Below are 17,205 nucleotides of genomic sequence, written 5' to 3' on the forward strand. Positions count from 1 at the left end.
CCAATTCAGACCTATGTCAATTCTAAGTTATTGTGTTTGAGGATATGTGTGTAAAAGAATGAAAGATTATAGTGTTGTAGAGCTGTGGAATTTGACGGATCTCGATTTGAACTTACGATTTGCCTAAAATGAATTTTTGGAGTCGGGCGCGCGTGTTGAATAGTGCACAAACGGTAGCATTTAAGCCGATTTTTGGCGATATTCGGCTAGATGTTGGGTCGGCCAAGGCTAGGATTTTATAGTCTACTGAAATAAATTTCTATAGATCGTAAGTTTTCTTGAAACTGTCAATTTTGGCAATAGACGAGCTTTTCATTGGCACGTAGGTGTCGTTATATTGACAAATAGGCTTAGTTTAGTCGAGTTCGTTCGTTAGAACATAGTTTTACTCGATTGTTGATATCATTTTTCAATTATTTATTAGGAATTTGAGTATATCGATTGGAGTAACCATCATAGATTGGTTTTTAGCTTTCCAGGTGAGTGGTACTTCTCTTATTTGGTTTTATGAAAATTATGTCTCAAAAATAATCGGAATATACTTTGAGTTAAAGAGTACTCACATGATTTTTTTTTTCTCTTGTAAAAAAAAAGTGGTGGTTAGAGCATATTTCTTGCATAAATTAGATCGAACTTTTACTGCATCTTAATTAATTGAGAAGGCATTGGAAAGTCTTATGAAGTAATTTGAAAGGACATTTGTGAATGCTTTGGTTAAATGTTTTGTGAAGGAAATTGCTAAAGCTGTTAGTATTGATTGCGAAATGCTTTATGAAATGCATTATGGTCGATAAATGGAATTGTTATGTGATTTGGTTTGTCAAACCGGATTATGAAATGGCTTTCTAGTGCTAATTGTGGGTTGTTAGAGAAAAAAATGGATTGATATTGTTCATATCGCTATGATGAGAACCCATTGAGAGGGATAGTACGTATATTATTTCAGGACGTCCTTCTAGGCCCAACCACCAACCGATGTGGGTGATAGACCTAGCCAAGGGGTAAACTCGGTAGCCTTTTTCACGAGTTAAACGTAGCCTTTTCACGAGTTAAACGTGACCATAGTTTAATGTTGAGCAATATAGTAGTCGATGCAATGCACCATTGATGACGCTTTGACTTGACCGAGATTGATCGATAGAATAGATTGTTGATAGTTGATTTCTTTTTTTGAGTTATCATTATTATTGATCTCATAAGTAAAAAGTTTGTTGATTATATGTTATCCATTTTTGTTTTATATAATATACAATATTCTAGTTTTGAAATATATGAATTGTGGTATTGGTTTATAAACGTGCATAGTGACTATTTGATCCGCTTAGAAGAAATGTATCTTCTTAGAAGAAATGTACTATTCACAGAGTTGTAGTTAATCACCTCTTTCCTTCCCAATCTTTTTAGGTTCCTTGATTAGTGACCAATAGAGAGAGCGTTATCGATGGGGGACCTTTGGGAGTTGAATTTTGGGTGATTTGAGACTGCGTTCTTCGGAGTGAAAGAACGGTCATGTCATCCCCCTTTTCTGCTAGGAATCGGGGTGTGACATTCACAGCGGCTCCCGACGATGACTATCCTATGATATTTTACGAAAGCAAAAGCGTTTGGAGCTTGCTGGCGGAGGAGGAGGAGGATGAGTGCTAGATCTATAAGGGAGACCCTTGCCCGAAATTGACTAGGGAGGCCCTCGCCCGGATCAATGAGAGCCGCCTCGAGCAAGATCTTTGGGAAAGAGATGACAACGAGGGAACTGAATGATAAGATGATGAGGGAGCTGAACAATGAAATGAAATTCATTGGAGTTGTACGATGAGGGCGACGAATGGTGATTGTGAAGCGGGGTGGTCAAGCGACGGGAGCCACGGATAAGTGAGGGGAGCTAGCTAGTTCAATGTTCTTCCCTAAGGCTTTATTCTTTTTTTTTTTAATCAAGGGAATAAAGTGAGAGCCTTCCTCGAGGCTTACTTAGTTGGTCTTGTTTCTCAAAAGTGATTCTTGAACAAAGAATCAACTTTTTTTCTATTCTTATTTCTATTCTAAATCTATTCTTGGAAACATGATTCGAGAAATTGAAAATCAAAATCATTTATATTACCAAACATATTTCTCATCTTTTTATGTTTCGAAAAACAAAGTCAAGGAATTAAAATCGTTACCAAAGAGGCCCTTAGCAATATTTGTTAGGATCGGATCTAAAAACTAATATAACTTGTGAATCGCTAAGTGTGATGATATTAGAGGTAATGACACCAAGTAATTGAACTTTTCCCTCATATAATTAAGTATTGTTGACACTCAAAAAATGATAAACATTTGGTCATTATCAACAAGTATTGAACTTAGTCGATGATAACAAAGTTTGATCAACAATGAATAGAATAATTGACAACTTAAATGGAATCGATAACTTATGAAGGAAGTCATTGACAACATCCCGAAAGTTATCGAGAGAGCTTTCATCAAGACTTAAGAAGTTGGTCGACAAAGTCATTGATTGTAGAAAAGTGTTATTCGATAATAAGAGATAGTGTAACTTCCCGTAACCATAGATAGGATTACGAAGTTATTTCTTTATTTCAATTGGGTAATCGTTGTACGTAACTGTCATATATAACCATCTAAAAGAGTTATAAACAATCCAAGTGTGTTCATTTTAAAAGGATCTCCAATCAACCAAACACTCAACATGTTCGCAAATTTATCTTTATCTTTACTTTCTAGGAAATGATATAGTTGGCGGTGATGGCCTTTAGTCTCTGTACCTTTAAATTTCTTACCATTTACTTTCTTGTGCGAAATCATCAAAGGACCCTCCATAACTTTTGTCTATTCATACCGATCCATATATACTTTTAAAAGGTATTTCGTCGGCTTTTCAATGAAATGTCTTTTTTGCACACCCAGTGAGATACATTTTGTTGATTCAAGAAGATTATGATGGCAAGAACTAGAAATCACCAATTGTCCGACAATGTTGTTGTCAACAATAATCCATTATACCCTTACAAAAAAAAAAAAACAAGAATACATTATCATAAATTGGCAATGAGACGGTCGCGCATCCGACACTGGAAAGTGGTAGAATATAATCGAAGTAAGGAAGTTAATCTTTCAATGCATCATAATCAATGAGCAATTGAGAGAGGTTGTACCAAATCTCAACATGATGTCAACCATGAGAAGAACGTTTGAAGAGCAACAAAATGATATGACCAGTTACATTATGAGTCATATATCCCATACGATCAAGTCGCTTGTCATCAATACTATAAATGACGCCCTCTCGAGGCTAGGATTGTCCAAAGGTACGTTTCTAGTCTCTCTCCATTTATTGATGTTGATAATGTTGGTCAAAGTAGACAATCCCTTATAAGAATTATGAAAAGGTTTGAATCTTCTAAACAATTTTGGCATAATAGAATAATCAGGCTAATGTTAGTCAAAATAGCCAAATTAATAATGATAATTTAGCAAATCAAACCAGTTGACAAGGCGATCAATCGCTAAATGTTGAATATGTAAGGCCAGTAGCTCCATTGGTACCACTCAATATGAAAATTCTCGTTGGGCCTAACATGCCTATTAATGTAAATAATTTGGCAAGACCAGGATCACGGCCTATAGGCAAGATGGCCAACCAAACCTATTCATGAACCCCGCACAATTTGATTGAAAAAGATCAGCAACTATTAGGGTTGGGCATGGGATATATCATACTTGTGAGTAGGAAACAACATCCCAAATGTGTCAATAACTAGCCTTTTCCAAGAGGTTGCAAAATGTCCGACTTTGCTTTTTTTACCATCAATAATAAGCAATCAATCATCGAACACGTTTATTTATACCCCATTGTAGGGAAACAGGGACAAATGAGTCTTTAAGACTTAGGTTATTTCTTTTATTTTTGTTGACAGTTGCTTTCACTTGGTACACTAATTTACACAACTAATTCGGTGTGTAATTGGGTAGAGATGAAAAGACATTTTTATTATAAACTATATAGAACAATACCCAAAGCGTCGGTTTGTTGATTTGGCTAGACTTTATTCATATAATATCAGTCGATCAATCAATTTATAGCTCGATTTAACGAGGCTAAACTCTCACTTCGCTTTCAAATAAAGCATTCATGAATGTAGCTTTTAATGGGTTATAATTTAACTAGTGAGAAAATTTGAAAGCTGAGACTTTGTTGATTTATTTTAATTGGTAACGAGAGTGTCTAAATATGAGTGATTGTTAAAAGATGAAGAGATAAAGGGCCACATGAATACTTTACACAAAATGTGGCTCTAAAGGAAAATTATGAGTTAAGATATGAATGTGACTCGAAGGAAACATTGAAATAAATGCGCCTTATATTTGTGCCTTAAAGTCTACCAAAATAAAATACACAAGAAGAGTTAGGGCCAAAGACATTCAAGTTTAGTCATTCAACATTAATAAGTTGGATGAAATTCGATTTTCTTTGGAAAGATGGCCTAATTAAATTAACTAAAGTCCAAGTTACTCCGGGTAAAGGAGATTTTGCAAACAAAAAATATTGCCACCGGCACCTCTTATGGAGCAATAACACAGTTAATTGTGTTTTTTTAAAGATAACAATTTAAGAAGCGCAATTTGGCAAGGAAAAATCAATTTTTCCAATGACAAGGGGTGTATGATTCTCTTGATTATTTAATTTAAAAGAATCAAATGATTGATAATTATTCAATTATTTCAAATAGGGCATATGTTGACATCCAAAAATGACATAACTTTTGTATATTATCGGCAAGTATCAAATTTAGTTAATAAGAGTAGAGCTTGGTCAATAATGAACAGAACAATAAACAACTTAAAAGGAATCAATAACTCGTTAAAGTAGTTATCGACAACATCTTGAAAGTTTTTTACGAGAGCCTTTATCAAGACTTAGGAAGTTAATACACAAAGTTATCGACAGCGGGCAATCGATACGAAAACGTAACTACTAGGTGGTTATTTTTATTATCTCTGTTGTAGAAATTTTTTGGCTTGTTGTGGATAAATGTTGCTAGATAATAGGAGATCATGTAATTAATTGTTACCACCAATAGGATTATGAAGTTATTTTTTTATTTAAGTTAAGTAAGCGTCTCTTATAGATAGCCCGAGTGTGTTATTATATAAAAAAAATCCTAAATCAATTAATGAATTCAACATTCCCTCACAATTATCTTCATTTTTTCCGTCTTGCAGTTTACATAGCTGGCCATGATTGCCTCCAAATTTCATATTTCCAAATTTCTTGTCATTTACTTTCATGTCCAAAATGACCCTTACAAACTGTGTTGGTTCGTATCGATCCATCCATATTACTAAAAGATATTCCGTCGACATTTCAAACAAGTATCTTAACTCTTTTTTTTCTTTTTTCAATCAAGTATCTAAACTTTTAAAATTTCGCTTAATGTGAGCCCTTCCTTAAATATATTTTCAGGGATATGATTTTGTAGACATGGCTTACTTAGCAGCTTAATATGTCTCTACTAACGTGACATCATCTCAAGCGGTCCTATCGAACATCAATGGTGACACTCAATGGTTATTTAACTGTTGTTACCTATAGATGTTCGTATATGTAGAATAACATCGATCAACAAACCCGAATCCAAATACAAATGAGTAATCTGAATGTAGAGAAATGATCTGAGCCCAACGAAATGACTGTCCTTAAGACAAATTTGTCCCCTCAATCGGTACCCAAAGTTCTTGGACAATTGCCTCGTAGGATAGAGCGGATCGCCTTTTCCTCTAAAGCGATACTTCTTTAGAGGAAACCTTCGAACGCACTTTGTAAAATAATCGTACAATTGATAAATAATAAAGTATGAATGATGAAAATGGCAGTAGTCTTTTAATGCGACGGTCAATGCTTTATTTATAGACAATGATGCGAAAAGTCACGAACTAAAGGTTAAAAACGTCAACAAATTTGTATGGTTGATGAAGGGTTACGAACCTTCATGAAGGAACACAATCAATCAAATAAATTTTTTTTAATAAAACTAATAGGTATAAAAAAAAAAAAATAGGAATGCGGAGACCCGGCCTACGGCACACGCGTGTGGACCGACCTAGCTTTGTGTAGATCCTCTCCCTTCCACAAAAATGGAGTGCTCATTGGGGCCTAAACCCATCCGTGAGGTTCCAATATTTAAATTCATCTTCCATCTACTCTTTTATGCATATGGGACTCTCCATCATTCATTTCTCATTCAACTTCTTATGGGACTTTGGTTTCAAAGTCCCAACATTAACAACGTTAGCATCTATGCTGGCATTTTTTGGTCCGCAATTCTAACAAAAAAACACCTCACACCGATCCAAATTTGAGAAGTTGTCGTCCTTCACTAAACAAAAAAAAAAAAAATTTAGGTGCTCGAATGTAAAAAGAGGAGCGATTCAGATATCTCCGATGTCATTGCACAATTCGGAGTCTTTGGGTTCTAAATCTATCGAGGATGCCAATTGCCATGAGTGATGCGATTCAGACATCTACGAATTTTTTTCATTTATTTAATTTTTTATCAATCATCATTAATAAGCCTCTAGCCCAAACAGGACACCGGCATGCTTCTCCGGCCCATCCCGTACAAAGTACACGTCCCACATCTTCCGGAACGCGTGCCACGTCAGCAGGCTGTCCGAACCGGCCTGATGGCACTTCCCGACCGCCCGGTCCACCTCCAGCGTCCTGGCCACCCGGTCCAACCCCCCGTAGAGGCTGTTGCAGAACCGGGTCATGTGCTTCACGTCGTACACCCGGCTCCCGAAGAAGACCCGGAGGACGTCCAGGAACTCGCCGAGCCGGTCGGGAAGGCCCCGCCGGGTCAGGATCTTGACCAGGTACCCGAAGTCGTAGGCGCTGTGGAACGTGACCCAGCTCACCGAGTCGTTGCACAGCAGGCCGGACGACATCATCAGCTCGGCGAACAGGGCCGAGTCGATCCCCTCCTCCCGGTTCCGCTCGAAGTCGATCCCCTGGCGGCGCAGGAGCTCGATCGAGTCCGGGGCGTGGGCGTCACGCGCGACGTCGAAGTCCCTGAAGTTGAACTCCCAGATGTAGCGGCAGCCGCCGGAGGAGCCGAGGTCGGGGAGGTTGCCGCGGGAGTCGGAGAAGGTGAGGCCGACCTGGATGAGGCTGAGGGCGTCGACGTTGGACTTGAGGAGGCGGTAGTGGTCGGAGGGGCGGAGGCGGCGGTACCCGCCGTTGGGGGGAGGCGGAGGGGGGCGGAAGACGACGCCGGGGAACTCGGTGTCCATGGCGATGAAGGGGTGGGAGTCGATGACGTGGCGGATGAGGTCGAACTCGGACTCGAGGTTGTGGGCCCAGACCTCGCGGATCACGACGGGTCCGGAGGTCGGGTCGACTTTGGGTCTCGCGAACATCGTCTCTTTGAGTCTTGACAGCTTCTTCTAGGGTTTGAGAGATCTGAGAGCGGCAGATTTCGATTGATCGAGCGGCGGAGGAGAAGGCGGTGGTGGTGGAGCTCTATCGACTGCGTTTTTTTTTTTTCCTCTTTTTCTTTTCTTTCTCTGGTGTTTTTGGCTTTTGGATTGGAGGGGAGAAGGTGGGGTTTTATAGAGAGAGAGAGAGTGTGTGTGGGTGTGGAATCAGTGTCCGAAAGAGGGAGAGAGGAGGGGAGTCAAGTCAAAGTTGAACGCGTTCGGCATTTGACCGAGAGAGAAGAGTGAGGGATTTTGAGTAACGCCTGGACGAAAGCAAAGAGACTCGGTCTGCCTGCCTGCCTTATCTCTCTCGCAAATCCGTCAATCATTAAGGAGGCCTCACCAACTTTGTCAATTCACATGTGGTGTAAGAAGTGATATCATGTTATGAGCCAACACAAAAAAAAAAAAAAAGGGGACATCATGTGCTTTTACATGGAGGATTACAATTTCGTTTTCCTAGAATTGTTGATTCACTCTTTTATCTTCGAAATGCGCATGCGATCCTTCCTACTCGAAATGAAGGAGGCCGCCTAAAATTACAGAGGCAAAGATTATTTTTGGCATGTCGAAATTTTAATTGTGTGCACATGTATGTGGGTTTCATTTTAAAGACGGTGTGGGATTCTTCAAGTTATGACGGTGATGATTCAATGAAGTCCCATTTCGCCCATGCATTGAAGCAGCTATTTGTCCCAACATGGCAAGTCTAGATATGGTATAGCCACGATAGAATAGCTGTTTAATAGGATACCAATCCCGTTAGCGACAACTTATCCTTGTGCAAGAAGATAAGAGGTGCTTATTGCCAGCTTAACGGTCAAAGATGAGGACAAGAACTTTCAACGGACGGATTTGGGATAATGTGCAATGTAATTCTTGAACTTTAAATTTACTCAACATTGTCCATGAATTTTAATCTAATGTGCAATGCCATTTTTGAACTTTTAATTTGTTAGACTTTTGGAACATGTTCAATTTAGTCCATGAATGGTTTGAAAATATTCAATGTTAAGGATGTATCAAAAGTTTGGAAACCACATTGAACAAATTAAAATTTTCAAAAATGACATTGCATATTGGGCTAAAGTTCAAAAAGCATATTGAATAAATTTAAATTTCAAAGACCTCACTGCATAATTGAGCCAAAATTCAGGGACTTTATGTCATTTACCCAATAGATTTTTACGGCGAGCGACTCTTAATGATTAATTAAATGGTGAGTGATTTATTGGGAAAAAATGACTCAAATTAGTCTACAATTTATTGTAAGACATGATTTTTCAATTTCTTCAATTTAATCTTCAATTTTTATATGAACTCGGATAACGACCTACCAATCACGGACCTTGTTCAGGGGACCAAAGACGAAATTCGGAAGCAAGGAGGAATCTCCACAGGAAACTTCGAGGGTAGTGAGCTCAGCCGCCAATTGAAAGCACGTCAATGTCGTGTCGCTGGGATTAAAATAGGGTCTATGATTAACTTAGAGAAGCCGGCTGGAAGAAGGTTCGCTGGTCAACCGAGTGATGATCCTCGTGTGGAAGTTTGGGGAGTATTATTTTATTATTGATACGAGCCCATTTTATCCTTTTACTTGGACACGAGTATCGTGTGCCTCTTTTGACTTGGAATGGGTCGGTCGTCGTACTCATCTAAGCAAGAGCATCCGAAGAAGCAAAGAAACACATTGACCAGCCACAGTACACGTTCTCTATACATCTCTGAACACGACTCTTTGATTCCTCAAACCTCCCAGATGTCAACAGGGTTTAGGAAAAAAGCTCGCAGGGCTTATCTTGGCTTACTTGGCATAGAGCTCCTATTATCACGAAATCGGTTCTCCGAAGCGGAGACATGATTCAGAGAGCTGTGATGAGCTCCTCCAGGTTGGAACCATCTGACCGTTCGAGACTGGAGTGGATGTCAGTCATCGCAAGCCATTAGTAAGGCTCGCTCTCAACATGTCCGGGAGGAGGCAAATCGCGAGCTGAGGCAAGGCTTTCACTGCAAAACATCGTGACCGCCTGTCGCAGAGGTTGCTCGAGCGATGGGCTGGCACACCATCGGAGTTTTACCATCAATGGCATTGGCAGCCAATGGACTGCTCTCCATGGTTTCCTCGAGAAGGCGTACTAGTGACATAAATATCTCCACCCTCGTAACATCCCTGTCAGCCTGTATAGAATTGAGAACAAATTGTCACTACATTTAACCTGAAGCAGCAGACCCCAAGATTTGAAACCGAATGCATTTAGAAGAATGGTTCGTTTGATTTTCGTTCTTTTCTTTGTTATAGTTCATTTGATTTTCAAGATGTGCCAAGGGGATGTTAATCCAATCTGTTGTTTTTTCTTTGTCCAAAAAGTGTCAAATACTCAGAACCCATCTGAAATACCAGAGTATGAGCTAGCCACTATCTCAAAATCAACATTGTAGGCTTAGCCTATTGCCGATGAAAAAGATGCAAAGATCTCTCAGATGTTACCTCCACAGCGAAACGAGCCCAGATCTTGTCGTTGCGAGTTTCCATCACACCCTTCAAGATGGTCAATCCTAATCCTCTTATCATGTCAGCTATTTCTAGAAAGAAACCTTGCTCCTCACAAAGCATCTGTGACAAGAAAAACAGATTCAATAAGGATGGATGGACAATCCAAAATTGAGCTTAATATGAAAGACGCGGCATCTACCTCCACAATCATTTGACGCGGTGGATTCAGATCCTCAACTATGATGGGGTGGACCATTGACTCTGAACCAATTTCGTACGCCCAAGTCGCTCCTCGCTCAAAATTGTCTTTCAGGAGAAATCTACCTTCCTCATTGATGATCTATAAGACAACAAAAGAACCAAAGTTACTTTCCCAATTCCATCGTGTGAGATATCGAATGCCACCTGATAAAACTAGGAACAGAAGACTTGATCTCTTACAGATGGCATTTCATGTTCATGTAACTCCTATCATAAGCATGGCAACACAAGCTTTACTAGGAACAGAAGACTTGATCTCTTACAGATGGCATTTCATGTTCATGTAACTCCTATCATAAGCATGGCAACACAAGCTTTACTGAGTGAACTTCAGCTATACTTTGCTGTTTTGAAATGTATATGGATGATCTTGCGAGCATAAGTATGAGAGAGAGAGAGAGAGAGAGAGAGAGAGAGAGAGAGAGAGAGTTCATACTTTGGATCCCCCAATTTGTTTTAGCTTGTCAGCATGCTTTGAAACACTTTGCAAGAACAACATATGCTTGATAGTACGTTCTAACAGCGCATCAATGCTACACTGTTGAATGCAAGAGGGAAAAGAAAAAAAAGTCATCAATGTTTGAAATATTAGATGAGATGGCAAATGAGACAACAGAAGAAAGGAAATTACTTTTCCTCCATTCGGCACAATCTCACGCAGCTCTTTCACCCGATCTTGGATCATCTGCCGGTCTTTTGGCCTTGGTCTTGGATTTTCACCAGGTTTTAGCCTCTTCCGATTTGATTTGATCATCCCATCCTGCCTTGTGGAATACCCGGTTGAAACAGTATTATCTTGTTTCGTACTGTGACCTTGGTCAACCCAAGAGCTAATGTGTGATCCATAAAAGGAGTTACTCAAAGAGCATGTCTCCGCTCCATTCTTGTTACAGCCAGACCTTAAAGAACCAGAATCAGACACTCCAGCTTTTACAAGAGAATTCTGAATGCCAAAGGAGTCCTTGTGCTCTTGATTTAGCATATCGAAATTGTTATTTAAGGAAGAACTACTGGGAGCAGAAGAGCTACTGATTCTTGTCACTGATGTCTTACACGAGACATTGTCATCAGAGCTCGGCTTTGAAGTAGGGTAAGTCCCAGAAACAACAGCATCTAAAAGATTATCAACGGCTGTCATGGAGAAGATCCCACTTTCTGAGAAACCTTCACTAAGTGAACCCAAATCTGTCAGTGCTTCCTGCATGTCCACAACAGATGAAGCTTCTGCACCTGACTTATGTGCATCAAAACAGGGCCCATCAGTCAGCAAACTTTCTAAGTTACCATCAATAATATTATTTGTCATGTCTGCTCCCAAAATATCAAGAAGATCGTTCCTTACTAATTGTTGGACAGACGCATTTTCATACATGTTACATGTGGAAATCACTTTGTGACTTCCACCTTCAAGCTTCTTGGAAGCACGAGCCCACTCAGGCTTCTGCTCAATCAAAGATACATTTGAGCAGTTTGGTAGCATGACTTGTCGAGAAAAATTATCGACCATCCTCTGTTTCTTAGAAGGCAATTCAGTCTGAGCACGTTTTGTGCTCATTAGATGATTTCTCTGACCAGAGGCTCCAGAAAGCAATTGTTCTGACAAGTTAAACAGTGGAATGCCCTCTAATTTAGTAAAATCACCGTCTTGAAATGACACATTTCCAACCACATTCCTAGAGACAGGTTCAGAAAGAGAGCACAAAACAGAACTTGATCTAAGAGGACGAGTTCCTTCGTGAAGCAGCTTAGCATTTTGAAGCAGCTGAGTGGCATCAGAAGTTTTGCACGGGTCAACAATTGAACATCCATTTCTTCCAGGTTGGGCAGTGACAGTGCTATTCAAAAAACTAGTCCATTTATTGTCAGGTTTCGCAGGCACAACACCTGCTGATATCTTCTTTCTGATAGGCTCAAAGATGCTGCATGAGCCATGTGTTGGACCAAGAGCAGTTTGACCTCCATTGTCATTCCCCAAATTGCATGCGACAGCATGCTGGTTCAGCCACGCATGAAGATTCGCAGGAATAACTTCAGCTTTTGCTAGCCCCAAATCTACTTTGCCCCTGGGAGAAAGGCCAGTTTTCATGAGCGACACACAACTAGGTTTGGAGGGGTGACTACAGAATTCAGCTAGGGATGGGGCCTTTTCAAGGTTAAGTAATGTAGATGCAGTAGTCTGCATACTATCCACTGTGTTAGTAGTTAGTGGTGAAGATCGTCCAACAAGCCCTGAAGTGCGAGAAGAGTTGCTCATATCTTTGCAGCTGTTACTCATCAAAGATTCCCAGCCAACCACTTGACAATTTCCAGGAGGATTGGAAGTGAGGGTTCCAGGATAACCTAACATCCCAGCTTTTCCAGCAGAACTCCTAGAAAATAGAGCACCAGGGCTGCGGGCCACTTGCAGGATCAAGCTCTTTACATCATTTACAAACCCCAAGTGCTCCATGATCTGCAGCAGCAGGGACAAGAAGTTACACGAATACATCCCAAAATACAGTACTTTTGCTATAAGACAAACAAAAGATGCTCAAGCTGATGCTTGGCATATCCAATAAAACCTAAGCTGATCAATATGCATGTTTGTTAAGATTTTTCTTTAGAATCTAACTTATGCTATAAAGCATAATGAATTGTGATGCAAACTGCGTGCGAAGCAACACCAATATAGAGCTCTTCTCACTGAATGTGCTCCCTACGGTCACATGGCTGGATTTTTAGTCAACACATGCAAGATCCGGCCAAGAATGGTACATCCATTTCTCAACGTGAGTGCATTCAGGAATCAATACTAAAACTACAAGTTCCCAACGTAAAACTAGCCAGAGAATAAAAGTGAGACAAAGGATAGACATGGTTTGAACAGCTCACCACGTCAAAATCTATCAAATGAGGTACCTGAAATACACTCTGACTAAGAAAGGACAATTACTTGCAAAACACACTTGCATCATATGTGTTATCATGTAACTCCAACTTTAATTGGCAAAGAGACTAATTTTGACTATACTTCCAACATTCCACCAAGATTAGATAATCTGAAAAGGTATCACTTACAGCTATGGAAGAGCCAAGTTGCACAACACCATGAAGTGGAACAGGAATAATTGCCACAGTCTGCAAAAACGGTGAGATCAATCACATGAAACAAGAGCATCAGATACAAATGAAAGCAAAGAAAAGGGGGATCTTGGAAACCTGTATGCCAGCAGAGAATTGGTGATGGACCTCGTTTACAACCTAGAAGTGTGAATGCAAACAACAGATCAAATAAACAATGCTCAAATGTCAGTCAGCACTATGAAGTATGAACATTGACTATACTTAGCCCCTCGAGCCTAACTACTGAAGAGATGAGAAATATAAGCACCTATATTTCATCTACTAAGATTTTTACACATCGTATTCTAAGACCATTTAAGCAAAGCTGAAGATCCGCAAGATGCTTTATCCTTGGCAAAAGACTGAAAAACCAAGACCCCATCTTCAAGTAGTTTTACTATTAAACCGGAGAATTTGCAGCTAAAACTACGTGGACACACTGGAATATGTTCGAGCCCCTGCAAAGATGGAAAGCATACCTCAGGTGGATGGGCATGTCCACTGTAACTCGTTGAAACAATCCATTCATGATCTCCCGTGAATGCCACCCGGCCAATTATTCTGGAGCAAGAGAAAAGAAATTGCATTTGATGCAATAGCCTACTCAAAATTAAATGGGGCAAAAAGAAAGGAAGAAAAAAAGAGTTGCGTACCCTTCACCGACGACAATAATTTGAGCTTTGGTCATCATTCTTTCGATAAGCATTTGAACTCTATCTTTAGCTTCCCAACCTCCAGTTGGCGCTTCAGAAGGACCAGAACCAGAAACTTGGGGAGGAAGAGAAAATGTCATGGGCTCGTAGTAACACTCTTCCCAAATCAGCAGCCTGCCATGGCAACATTATCTATTTCAGCATGGATAATACCAAAGAGCTCCAACCTTAATGCTACAACTAGGGACCTCCTTTCAAGTTCTGTGCAAAATGGAGAGCAGCGTGTGGAAGGTTCAGCTGAAGGTACTATAGACCATTTATATGTAAACAAGGAAAGGAGAAAGAAAGGGACAATTGACTCAAAACTTTGCTTCATTTTTCTTAGTAGCAGCAGCCATGAAAGAAGAAACCAAATATCATGTTAAGGTTGCTCTCCAGGTGCAGCAGGTCATAAGAGGGTAAATGAGTTTGAGCTAACATTGAACATCCGACGTGGATTGGCGAGAAATGTATCTTTGCAGAGGGAAGAAACGGTGCAAGAATCATCCAGCGAAACATTTAGACACTCGACTAACCAAAAGTAGTTCTTGCCAAACAACACAAGCTGCCATTGTTGTCGCTTAAGTTAATTCATCTCTAACTGAATGTGAGCATGGGAATTGTGTTGCCGAGCAGAGGGCGGAGACTAATTTGGTGGGGCCGGAGAAGAAGAAATGAACTGAAACAATCAACAAAGCAGGAAGAACAGAAAACAAAACAACAAACATCAATGGCGAACAAACAAGGCTCTGGACAAAACTTACCGAAGAAAATCACAAATCGCATAAAAAAACATCCTAGAGCCTACTTCAGCTAAAAACACAAAAAGGGCAACATTTCAAAGTCTACGCGGATTTCTTAAACAAGAAAAAGACCATTCCGTATATGATCTATTTAAGCAAACACAGATAGAAATTTGTAATTCATTCCATCTATTTAAAGAATGCGAGGAATGGAATGTCTTGTCCTTCAGAGGCACACCTTCCAGCAAACATACATACGTTTACACAAATTCCTAGAAGCATCAATGTCGGTAACAGGTTTTTGAGTGGTTTCCTTTGCTTTCTCGCAAGTCAAACAAGAAGGAAAAGGAGAATTTCATAACAACGAACTCACTTGGGATTTTGATGGCCGAATTTCCAAAACACGGCATACGACCACTGATTCACTCCGCACAATGTCTTCAGAGCCTCTTTCAATAGGTATCCCATCGCCTCGAGCCCCAAAAAAGAGAAACCTCCAAAGTCGAGAAACTCACAATAGCACAAACTCGACAATTCCCCGACCAGGCACTGGCAATTAGGGCAAAGAAGAGAAAAAACACGAACAAACTATCTGTGCTGGCCACTGCGCATTTCCGCGGGCGGGCGGGCGACACGCAGCTCGCTGCAGGTCTAACTCCCGCGACACGATCCTCTTCCAGCCTGCTTCGTCCTCAATCCGCCGCTCCTCTTCCGTTCGGGATCCAAGCTTACGGCGATCAGTCTCCGGAAGGCCATGAGCCGCGCCGGCGAAGCTATCGGAGGGAGAAGAAACCCAGTGAGCAAGAGAAAGCGCCGACAACTCCAGGGAGAGACAGGCTGGCGCTTGTCGGCGCGGGGAGAGCCTCGGTCGAAGGCTCTACACGAAGCCGAAAGCTCGGAGGCCGTACGTGCCCTCGATTAGCTCCATTTCCCGCCTCCCGAGAAGGCAACAGACCTCGAGCGAAGATGCGCGCAGGAATGCAGGGGCAGTAGAGGGCGAGGTCAGCGACTGCGGCGTGCCCAGAGATAGAGCGAGACGAAGAAGAAGAAGAAGAAGAAGAAGAAGAAGAAGACAAAGGCAAGTTTGGCTACGCTTCACTCTCTCTCCCTCTCTCGCAATCACTGTGTCTGTGTTTTGGCCCTTGGGAGGGTGAAATATTCTCCGTGCTAAAGTGCGCCATATTTAACGGGGGAGGGACGTTGGGGCCGGGGGTTGGGAAAGAGCCCCGAGTTTTGGGGGTAAATTACGGGGGATGCCACTGGCGACTAGCTGAGTGTGAAAGTGAAAGTCGCGTGTGGGCGCCTCCTCGTTCTTTTTCCTTTTAATATTTGTTTCTTCATCTTCAGTTTTTCCGTCCATCCGCCCGTTTTGTCGGTTACGGATCGGGGGCTTTGCTCGGGTGCGGGGTTAGGCGTACGAGCGGCGTTGGTCCGTCTGCTGCTGAAAACGACGACTTGATAGTTGGTGTTCACCGTCGTTGACGACGACCCGTTAATGATTTGGCCTCTGCTTTTGGCGGTATTATTCACCGCGCTGCCACGCGCGGTTCCTCTCTGGCCAGCTTTTGATTTGTTTTTTTTTTTTTTCTTTTTCGCTTTTCCTCCTTCTCCAGGGATAACAATGTGATCCTTCAATTTTGATAAAAATACAATGTGATCCCCAAACTTTTAATTTATTTCAATGTAATCTTTGAACTTTTTATACATGTTTAATGTTATCATTCTATTAATTCAAGTTCAATGACGAAGTTAAACATTTTTCATTTACTTCGGTGATGAAATTGAACATGTACCATTATCAAAAAATTTCTTGGATCGCATTGAACAATTTAATATTTCAGGAAGAATATTGCACATCGGGCTAGAGTTGGGAAATTACATTGAGCAGATTAAAAGTTCGTGAACTATTTATGTCATTTTCCCCTTTTTTTCACTTAATTTGAATATCACAGGCCGGACACTTTCATTTTCTTTTCTCTTAAATGTGTGCCAAGCCAACTTTAAGAGTGACCGATGGTGTAATCTAATCTACGAGACTCTTCTCTCGGGAGAACGCGACAAATCACATGAATCGATACTACTTGTTAAGATTGGCTCTTTACTACATGTTAAGTACGTGCAGTCTCTCTCTAGTGTTGTTCCTCTAGCGGGCTGTTACTTTTTTTAATAAGTACACCACAATGAGATTAATAGCTATTTGGCACTTTCGAAAGATAGCACTTTGACCCATGAAAAAATAATGAAAAATAACACGAATGGTCCCCAAACTCTATTTTAATATGCAACATCGTTCCTGAACTTTTAATTTGTTCGGTGTAACCTCTAAATTTTGGTCCAATACTTAATATGGTCATTGAATTTTTAAACATAAAGTCCCTAACCCCCTAAAGTCTAGGGACTATGCTGAACATTTGCCAACAGTCCAAGCGTCACATCGTAC

The 17,205-nt window shown here is 40.7% G+C and overlaps 2 protein-coding genes across 2 annotated transcripts; both read right to left on the reverse strand.

Annotated features, from left to right (window-relative positions):
• Positions 1 to 6,521: 6,521 nt before the first annotated feature.
• Positions 6,522 to 7,544, reverse strand: LOC115731486 (probable CCR4-associated factor 1 homolog 11). Its single transcript, XM_030662155.2, has one exon. The coding sequence runs from the start codon at positions 7,411 to 7,413 to the stop codon at positions 6,562 to 6,564; it is 852 nt and encodes a 283-aa protein (XP_030518015.2). The 5' UTR covers positions 7,414 to 7,544; the 3' UTR covers positions 6,522 to 6,561.
• Positions 7,545 to 9,144: 1,600 nt separating this feature from the next.
• Positions 9,145 to 15,895, reverse strand: LOC115734270 (transcription factor LHW-like). The gene is made up of 10 exons (XM_030664974.2): positions 15,139 to 15,895; positions 13,984 to 14,157; positions 13,810 to 13,891; positions 13,427 to 13,468; positions 13,286 to 13,345; positions 10,860 to 12,680; positions 10,665 to 10,766; positions 10,167 to 10,307; positions 9,962 to 10,087; positions 9,145 to 9,651 (listed from the first exon to the last, which is right to left on the reverse strand). The coding sequence occupies exons 1-10, from the start codon at positions 15,231 to 15,233 to the stop codon at positions 9,478 to 9,480; spliced, it is 2,817 nt and encodes a 938-aa protein (XP_030520834.2). The 5' UTR covers positions 15,234 to 15,895; the 3' UTR covers positions 9,145 to 9,477.
• Between the last annotated feature and the right edge of the window lie 1,310 nt (positions 15,896 to 17,205).

The sequence above is a fragment of the Rhodamnia argentea genome, chromosome 6 (genome assembly GCF_020921035.1).
Source record: "Rhodamnia argentea isolate NSW1041297 chromosome 6, ASM2092103v1, whole genome shotgun sequence".
In the NCBI taxonomy this organism is placed as follows: domain Eukaryota; kingdom Viridiplantae; phylum Streptophyta; class Magnoliopsida; order Myrtales; family Myrtaceae; genus Rhodamnia; species Rhodamnia argentea.

Bases quoted from the DNA above. Each gene is read 5' to 3' on its own strand.
- LOC115734270 (XM_030664974.2), bottom strand. From the start codon at position 15,233: ATGGGATACCTATTGAAAGAGGCTCTGAAGACATTGTGCGGAGTGAAT. The intron at 13,892-13,983 runs GTACGCAACTCT...CTCTTGCTCCAG, and splicing joins ATTATTGTCGTCGGTGAAGG to AATAATTGGCCGGGTGGCAT. The intron at 13,469-13,809 runs GTATGCTTTCCA...TCACACTTCTAG, and splicing joins GACATGCCCATCCACCTGAG to GTTGTAAACGAGGTCCATCA.
- LOC115731486 (XM_030662155.2), bottom strand. From the start codon at position 7,413: ATGTTCGCGAGACCCAAAGTCGACCCGACCTCCGGACCCGTCGTGATC.